The sequence below is a fragment of the Pinus tabuliformis genome, chromosome X (genome assembly GCF_031772625.1).
Source record: "Pinus tabuliformis cultivar Carrire ecotype Pingquan chromosome X, CPIR1, whole genome shotgun sequence".
Taxonomy (NCBI): Eukaryota; Viridiplantae; Streptophyta; class Pinopsida; order Pinales; family Pinaceae; genus Pinus; species Pinus tabuliformis.
In genome coordinates, this window is record NC_142308.1 from 1,747,131,243 (window position 1) to 1,747,140,958 (window position 9,716).

The 9,716-nt window shown below is 36.7% G+C and overlaps 1 protein-coding gene across 1 annotated transcript; it reads right to left on the bottom strand.

Moving 5' to 3' along the window:
- Positions 1 to 1,848: 1,848 nt before the first annotated feature.
- LOC149146779 (uncharacterized) lies at positions 1,849 to 2,422 on the bottom strand. Its single transcript, XM_089446465.1, has 2 exons — positions 2,290 to 2,422; positions 1,849 to 2,209 (listed from the first exon to the last, which is right to left on the bottom strand). Exons 1-2 carry the CDS (start codon positions 2,379 to 2,381, stop codon positions 1,936 to 1,938), a joined length of 366 nt encoding a protein of 121 aa, XP_089302591.1. The 5' UTR covers positions 2,382 to 2,422; the 3' UTR covers positions 1,849 to 1,935.
- Positions 2,423 to 9,716: the final 7,294 nt, after the last annotated feature.

A 9,716-nucleotide genomic window follows, 5' to 3' on the forward strand; every position in this document is an offset into this window, starting at 1 on the left:
GAGGTGAATATGGTAAAGTAGAAGAGCGTGGAAAGACCGAGCGCAATAGAAGTGCGGTGGTGTTGCGTCGTATAAGAGCCAACCATCCTACTTTGTGGACTGATCTTTTGTCATTTGGAGGACCTGAGCTGTTGGCGATTCCAACGGAGATATGTTGGCATTGTTTGGACCCGTGCTGATCTGTCATAAGAGCCTTAGAACCAAGTTTGAGGAGCTGATTTGTCACTTGGAGAATGCCATTGTTAATTTTTATTTTTTTTAGAAATTTTTATGTCGGTGATGTAATTCTGGTTAAAATAATATAGTGGCATTTAGTTTGGCAAACTATTGTCACACATTTGTGTCTTTGTTGGAATTGGTCATTCCAACAATAGACAAATTTATTTGCAGGAATGCTTAACAACCATATATGATGAAGACATGACAGTGAAGATGGGATCAGAGGATAGTAGTTGGAGCTGCATAAAATATTAAAAGATGATGGACAATCTAGTTTGTGTGTGAGTTTGTGGAATAGACTCATGATGATGGTGTATTGTGTCACATACATTTATTAGTAAGAAAGTCTATAATGTTTTTTAGTGGTCCTTGTAAAATATGTACTTGGTAACTCTATGAGATGGAGTGTGAAATGTAAGCCTCATGAGGCATGTGTATCCCCATAAAGTTTGTGGTAGTCTTAAAACCACTTTGTAATTTCAGGTTTGTGGTCAGCCGAAAACCACTGTGTTGTGTTGGTTTGTGGTAAGCCAGAAACCACGTGTAAGAGTGAAATCGACAGGGATTCGTGTAGGCATGGTTTAGGGTCAGTCGATAAAAACCTTGGCATGGTTGAGGGTGAGCCAAGAAAACTCTGGGCTTGGTTGAGTCGGGTCTTTGGTGAGCCTTAGTGGCTGGAGTGCCTTAGTTGCAGGTTTGTAGCCCAGAGTGGTTGGAGTGCCCTATTGGCAAGTTTGTGGCCCAGAGTGGTTGGAGTGCCTTAGTGGCAGATTTGTGGCCCAGAGGAGTTGGATAGCCATAGTGGTTGTGCTGAGCCTTCATGGCTGAGTAGAGCCTTCATAGCTGAGTTGAGTTGTGGTGGCTGAGAGCCCTTGGTGGCATGGTTGAGGGTGATCCGATAAAACCCAGAGCATGGTTACAGATAATCCGGTAAAACCCAAGATGATGACATTGGAAGGGGATTTGCAAGTACAGGTACATTTATGCAGTTATAATGGTTGACAAAACCATGTATGCGAAGGGCATCCTAGTACACTAGTGGTTGCAATGGTTGGCACCCATGCGTTCTGGTGGATGGTTGCTCCTTTATATGGACATCAACATATTCTTTTGTTATGTTTGACCACAACTAGACTTTGCAGATTGATATCGAGACAAGTACTCATTAAGAGGTGTGTTGGAATATGTAATTTCTACTTGTCTCAACTGTGATTCTTAAAGGAGTCTGTTCCTATTTTGTTTCCTACATTTGTATGTGGTTGACATATTCTCTCAACCAACAGATTGCGTGTCCAAGATAGTTTTCCTATCTTAAGACAACACTTCCTGTATATATGTAATACCATATTTGATTAATAAAATACAGATTTCCTTTATGGATATTTAATGGTAACTTCCTAGTTTTTTGTTTAATTAATTTTAATGTTGGAGAGGATCTCGTTTTTGGATTAATGACTTTTTAACCTTAATATGGATTAAGAGTTATGTTATATGATTCATTTTAAATCATGTCATACAATACACTCTAAGAGTAAATGTGTGCAGCCCGCCTTAACTACTCGCTCTGGTCATGATCAAGACCGAATCACAAACAATAATAGTAAATGTAGATGAAGCCATCGAATCCGAATTAATAGCATTATTTTCCTTAGATATATATCACATAGCTAATGGCCATAGCAGACTTTACAACTTCTTCTCTTAATTAAATTAGGGTTATTCGGAGGTGAAATCAATATGGTGGGGTGGTTTCTGAACGTCCTCCAATGATCGAAACCAGTGCGTTTTCTCTTCTTCATGCAGCTGCGTGCAATTTTTAACGTCGTCTATCCATTTGTGGTGGCCCTCTGGATAGTAAATGCCGTTTTTTGGATGGGGAACCCACCATGCCTTTTCCTTCTCTTTCTCTTCATCTTCCTTTGAATCGTCATCGGGCGTGCATACTATTTTGTTAACATCTACTGAAGCCCATCCATGCGACCCACGTCCCCTGAAAATGATGAGAAATATTAAAATTGTAGGGTTTGTGTTATATGGTGAAGAACAATTTATGATAATAAATGTGCTTACCCTGACGACAAATAAGTCCGGGAAGTGGGTGCATGTGGCTTCCTTCCGACAGTTGCCTGCCTCATCAGATTTCTGAAGCTCAGCATTTCCATTGAGTTTAATTGAGCTGTCTCCTCCTCTTCAGATATCACAAAATAGTATGGGACGAAATGAGATGAGGCGGTGGTCTCTCCATTTTTATACAGAGAGCCGAAAACTGTTGATGGGGACAAGAATAATTGTATATTAGCTGAGGGAATAACGCCACTTTTGACGTGACGCTCGTAATCAACGAACCGCCATTGTTTTGGTGCGTACCACGTTACTTGTGGGCCTGGCGTGGGTGTTACTTTATTCTTCTCCACGGTCATTACTGATGCCCAGGTGAAATAAAGACGGTACAATTAGGAGGGCAATGGTGTACCTGTTATTATTATTATTATTCCGAGAGACGAGTGGGTTATTGATCATCTAAGCAACCGTGCGATTTTGATTATATTTGGCAAAAGCTGATAGGAGATTAAAGGATAAAAGCCGAAGCAATCACGCAAGGAATCACTTGAAGATGGATGCCATTAACAGAGAAAAGGACGGGCTCCAGGTTGAAGTACAATTTATTGTACTTCAGGCCTTACTTAAGATCATAATTTTGTTAAGAAAATAATAGAAATTTTGGTAGGATTTTGAAAAAATCTTGTAATTTATTTTGGAAATCTAGGTTACAACTGTGAAGTTTTAGGATTTTACTTGACTTATGGGTTCTTGATGGCGTTAAATCTATTTTCATCATCAAAAAATGATTCAAACACTCTCAAGATTAGATTTCTTAAAAAAAAAATCATGGGTTCTTGATGGCGTTGAATCTATTTTCTTCATCAAAAACTGATTCAAACACTCCCAAGATTAGATTTCTTAAACAAAAATTCACTAGAGTCCAAGCAAAATTGTAGCCTCAGTAGACAACGCCCTAGATCAAATATTTTGACATGCTAAAATCTGCACAACACCCTAGATCAAATCAAATCTTTTGACATGCTAAAATCTGCTGCTAACAATATTCAGACTGTTATATAACATTTAATGTTGTATCTAATAGTATGTTATCTAGAATTTTTATAGCATTTAATGCTTTATCCATTGGTATGTGGTTATAGTTAGTTAAGAGTAGTTTAAATTGGTGAGAATTTCGCCGTGAAATTATAGATTTTTACATGTTTTTCGAAAAAATCCAAAATCCAGGTTAAAAATGTTAAACTATATAATTTTAAGTACCTTGAGGTTTTTAAGGACCCTACTCTATTTCTACATTCAAATCCAGATTGAAATACCTCTAAATCAAATTTTTGCAAAATAAAAAACATTCAATTAGGGTGAAAAAGTTTCCCACTAAATTATCCCACAAAATTATCACCTCTTAGAAACAATTCCATATTTTAAAGCAATAAAAACAAAGCATCATTCAATTCTACAACGTAGTTATTGACTACCACTAGAGACAACCAACACGATCCATCGTGCCAATTTTTGTTAAAAACTCAATCACAATTCCAACTTGCTTTAGGCTCTACAACTTTGAAGAATCAATTTAAGCTTCAGTTGGGTGATTGAGGGGTTCTTGATAGTGATAGTATTGAATCTATTTTCACCATCAAAAAAGGATTCAAACACTCTTAGTTCTTATTTTTTGAATTTAAATTGGTGAGAATTTTGCCTTGAAAATATATATGTTTACAAGATGTTTTTGGAAAAAAATTCTGAATTCTGAATCGGTTACAACGGGCAAACTATAGAATTAGAATTTTAGCTATCCTGGCATTTTTGAGGACCATCCTAATTCTACATTCAAAATCCAAAATCCAAATGGAAATACTTTTGAATCAAAACTTTGCAAAACAAAAAACATTTACCTTCCCCACAAAATTATCACCTAGTAGAAACAATTCCATATTTTAAAGCAATAAAAACAAAGCACCATGCAATACCATGCAACAAAAGAAAAGAAGAAAATGGCAAAAAAGTACAAAAATTAAATACCACTATTGATTGTACTTTTGTTCTTCAGCTTCACCTTGGTGGTTATCACTTGCCCCTAGTCTAGTGTGACCTTCCTTAACACCTTTCTTTCACTCTTTAGGAGGGGCACAAATAAGGGGCTCTGATTGATGTTGCATGTCCATGGTACTCCATACTTAACACCTTCCATTTTACTAGGTATCCATATCCCATGTTTGTTTTGCTTTCTAATGTTACTAGTAGTGGTTCCCTATTATCCTCATCCTTGATTAAGGGTTTAGAAACCTTGCTCCAAGGGGTTGATGTAGTAGAAAAAGGGGGAAAGAATGAGAAAAATGTTGAAGTGCACAAGATTGGCAAGATACATGAAAGTGCATGAAAAAAGCCTAGCTTGAGCTCTATTCACCTCATTAGCCCTCACCCAGTTCTCGAAAACATGATCTATTTGAATGAGAGGAAGTTTGAATATCCTAATCATGATGAGTAAGAAACTGCTTCATGTTTAACGGGTAATTAGTGATTATGATTGATCAATGAAATCTTGTAATCCAATCTATGTATTTAAATTTAATAATGAAAATGACGCAGAAAAGGGGTGGTAAAATTAGTTCAAGGAAACATCTAACTCAAGTCTCGTGATTTATTTCTCTTCGCTTCACATCATAAGACTCAAGGGTGTTGTCAATTTCATAATTTGTGCAAGAAAATTCCATTTGCCATGAAGTAAACCCCATATCATGTCATTGATTACTTATACCTATTGATTGATGGGTTGGCCTAGGGATTGTCCTTCCCATAAGGTTGGGAACACCTAATAGGGCCTTGTGATAAACCTCCCATACCTAAGAAAGGTAACTTGCTTACAAATGATAAGCTATTAATTCTTTTGAAGATGATGTGTGTGTACAATACTTTGATTCCTTATAGCCACTCTAATACTCTTATGGTTTGTGCACCTATGATGTTGATCTCACTTGATTTTATGTGTTGCTAGATCTTTACTCCCATGTATGGTTTTCTGAAATATGTAACTAGGTTCGATCTTCATAGTCAGCTATAATGAAGGAGTACGGTTTTGTTGGTCAGGAGTTTTTTCCCACCTTTAGGATGCACTGTCAGATGGGTGTGTTGAACTCTACATCTCTAGAAAAAATAAAAGGTTGTTGGAGGGCTGAGGGATGTATTGTATTCTTGATTTTTGTATATTATAAAAAGAAAAGAAAAAATATTATTATTATTATTATTATTTATAGCATGAGTTTCATGCTCAAGGAGGTCAATTTATTTTAGGTCAAGCACCCATTGTGTGCTTCTAGGGTTTGTCATAGAGTCAAGAAGTGTTAAATTACCCCTCCAAGACCAAGTTGGCCTTGCAGTAAAGAATTCAACCTAATTAGGGCAATTCGTCCTCATGGAAGGGCTATATATAAGATACCATTCAACTTCTTTTGGAGACTCACTCAGTCACTCATTAAGGAAGCAAGAACAAGAAGGAAAAAGGAAATCAAAGGTCTAGAAAAAATAAGGAAGACGAAATTTCTAATTTTTACACACTCTCTCTCTCATGCAAAGAAGGCTAGGGTTTCTGTAGCTACAAGGCTGAAGTCTTCAAGTCATCAAAGAGGAGCCGAAATTGGAAGAGAAGAAGTCTATTTGGTCACCTAAAAGCCTTCGAAGAGAAATAATACCAAGCGAAGGAAGGAGGAATCCTAAGGAACCCTAATTCACCCACATGTGCGAAATTGCAACTTGTTGCAGGGAGATGAAAATTGCAAACCTGTAGTAAGGGTTGAAATCTAAAGTTGGGGGTCAAATTCTGCAATTGAAAGTGATTTTACTTGGTAAGAAGAAGCACATCTTCTAGAAGGTTTGACTTGGTCTTGGAAGGGTCTTGTTCTTGGTTTAAAGGTCTTGGAATTCATCATTTGAAGAATCTATAAGAAGAGAAGAGATTTTTGTTGGTTATCCTCTCTAAGAGAGGTTATGGCACTGGCTAGAAACCTACATATTGTGTCCTTGTGCACTATTAATCTTCATGTTTTTGGTAGTTTTTTGATAATAAGAACAACATACTAATAAGAGAATAAGAAGCTAATAAGAAGTAAAGGTAAAAGAACATTACAAGCAGTTATCAAGTTTAAGAGAAATCACTTCAATGTTAGCCTTCTTGATTTCTCAACATGGTATCAGAGCTAAGGTTGAAAAAGGGCTTAATTAAAATCACTACATCCTTGAAGAAGTTCTAATTGAAGTAGTTCTCCATGATGACAACATATTTCAAGCAAGGCATCAAAAATGTCAGGCCAGGAGTTAACTCCTCAAATGAAATTTGTTTATTCATTTAGATTTCTCATAGTTATATACATGAGGAAGTGACTCTTGAGTTTCATCTCCTGATGGCTCTTCCTTTTCCATTATTTATTATTTACTCTATTTTACAATTGTTCACCAAATCCCCATGATTAGGTGTCAACATTCCCCCCCCTTAATCTGAAGGGATGTTGGTGAGTCCAAGAATCGTTCTGAATCTTTCAAGATTTTCTCTTCCAAGTGCTTTGGTGAAGATGTCTACAATCTGCTCATTAGTGGAACAATTGCGTAGATGGATTGTCTTGGCCTCAACATTATGTGGAATCAAATGGTATTTTGTATTGATGTGCTTCGTTCGATCATGGAACTTTAAGTTCTTGGCCAACTTTTTTGCAGAGGTGTTTTCAATCATGAGTGGAGTTGAATGTACTTGTTTTACCTGCAAATCTTCCAATATTTTCCTGAGCCACACAATTTCTTTTGTTGCCTCAACTGCTGCCACATATTCTGCCTCTGTTGTGGAATCTATTGGAACTAATTGTTTGCGTGATCTCTAGGAGACAGCTCCGGATCCAAGACTCATAGCATAACCAAAAGTAGATACCGCAGTTTCTTTATCTCCATCAAAGTCTGAATTAGAGTATCCAATCAAGATGAAGTTGCCCACCTATGTATACTTTAGTCTAAAGTCTTGAGTTCCCTTTAAGTACTTTAGAACTCTTTTTGCAGTAGACCAATTTCCCTCACAAGGATTTTGCATAAACCTGGAGAGGATTCCAACAGCAAATGAAATGTCTGGTCTGATAGTATTCGGTAGTTGAGACTTCCTACAAGTTGTTTATACTTTGTTGCATCCTCAAATTCTTTTCCTTTAATGGATGTGAGCTTTAAGTTTTGTTCCACTGGAGTAGTTAGAGTATTGCATTCAGTCATGCCAAACCTGTTTAACAGATCTCCAATGTACTTCTTTTGAGAAAGGAATATGGACTTCAGATGTTGAGTTACTTCAATACCAAGATAATAATGAACATAGCCCAAATCAGTCATTTCAAAACCTTTCCTCAATTCCTTCTTTATGGATGCAATGTAGCTCTCATTATTCCCTATCATCAAAAGATCATCTACATATACCACAAGATATACAACTATTTTGAAAACTTTCTTAACAAACAAAGTTGCATCATCAAGATGATAATGTTTGAAATTGAGTTTCAAAAGATGCTCAATTAATTTTTCATACCAGGCTTGCGGTGCTTGCTTGAGGCCATACAAGGATTTCAAAAGTTTGCATACTTTATGTTCATGTCCTTTCATAGCAAATCCTTCACGCTAGGACATAAAAAGAATTCTTTTAGATCTCCATTCAAGAAAGCAAATTTTACATCCATTTGATGGACTTTCCAACCATTCTGAGCTACTAGGGAAAAAAGTGTCCGGATGGTAGCCCATTTTGCTGTGTGGGAAAAAGTCTCCTCATAATCGACCCCTTGCTTCTGTGCAAAACCTTTTTCCATAAGCCTGGCTTTGTCCTTGTTAAGTGAGCCATCAGATTTATACTTGTTCTTGTAGACCCACTTGCAGCCAATTGGTTTAGTTCTCAAAGGAGGATCAACTAACTTCCAAGTGCCATTCTTTATGAAGGCATCATACTCCTTTTGCATCGCTTCTTTAGATTCATCATGAGAAGCAACTTCTTTTAATGAAGTTGGTACAAAATATGTAGACAAATTCAATTCACAATCATAAGAAACCTCCATATCAATAGGTGAATCAAAGTCATGTACATCACCTCCATTTTTCTGGGTTGAATTTCTTGTTCCTGTCTTTCCAACCTCATTAGGATGAACACTTTCAAGTGTCTTTGTTAGCCACTTTGGGGGGCCTTTATGAAATGGTCTAGGTTGCTTAGTTGATTGAGTTGGGACTCAATCAAGATTGAGTCTCCCAGTTCTGTCAATCACATCAATCAAAGTATCATCAGTGGTTGGTGCTTCATGTGGGGGAAAGAGTGCTTCAGAAGAAGATTCCACAGGTTGATCTAGTATATGAATCCCCCCTTCAAAATGTGGAATCTGATTATCAAATTCTCGAAATGATTTTGCATTTGCGAATCTATCTAAGCGATTAAGTTGCCACTCAACAACATTGTTAGATTTGGATGATTCAAGAAAGATTACATCTCTAGATACAACAAAATTTTTATTAACTTCATCATAGAGATGGTATGCTTTGGAGGTATTTGAATACCCCAAGAATATAGACTTGCGACTCCTTGCACCAAGTTTGTTTCTATGTAGCTTTGGTATCAAGGCATAACAAGTGGAACCAAAGACCCTGAGATGCTTTATCGAACGAATGTGCCCATACCACATTTCATAAGGAGTCTTGTTTCTAATAGCATTAGATGGATATCTATTCTTTACAGATACATGACATAGAACTGCATCAGCCCAAAACATCAATTTTACATTCTTGAAAAACATCATGGAGCGCACCATATTTAAGATTGTCCTATTCATCCTTTCAGCTACTCCGTTATGTTGGGGATTATAAGGCACAGTTGTTTGATGTTTGATCCCATGTTGGCGAAGATAGTTTTCAAATTCATTTGAAGTGTATTATTTTCCATTATCAGTGCGAATAGAGCCAATATGAGATTGTGCATCATTTTCAATCGATTTATGAAAGTTCTTGAAAGTTTGAAAAGCATCAGATTTGTTTTTCAATAAATAAACCCAACACATTCTAGTGTGGTCATTAATAAATGTCATCATATATTTATTTCCATTTGCACAAGGAACAAGCATTGGAACACATAAATATGAATGAATGAGTTCAAGTTTTCTATGTGATCTAGAATGTGAATCATGAAAAGAATGTTTGTTATGCTTTCCTAGAATGCAAGCATCACATTGCTTAAGTTTCCTATGAAATGTAGGCAAACTAGTAACACCATTTTTCTTCAACAAGCAGAGGTTGGCATAGTTCAAGTGTCCAAACCTAGCATGCCATATAAACTTGATGGAAATGTACCTTCATCATAATGAGAATTGTAAGAGAAATTTTGTGCACGAGCCGAGGTACCTTGTAGCTTGAGAAGCCTTTCTTCTTCTATCCCCGTCATG

Excerpts from the sequence above, each read along its gene's own strand:
- LOC149146779 (XM_089446465.1), bottom strand. The coding sequence starts at position 2,381 with ATGGAAATGCTGAGCTTCAGAAATCTGATGAGGCAGGCAACTGTCGGA. Across the intron at positions 2,210-2,289 it reads CGGACTTATTTGTCGTCAGG|GGGACGTGGGTCGCATGGAT; the intron begins GTAAGCACATTT and ends CATCATTTTCAG.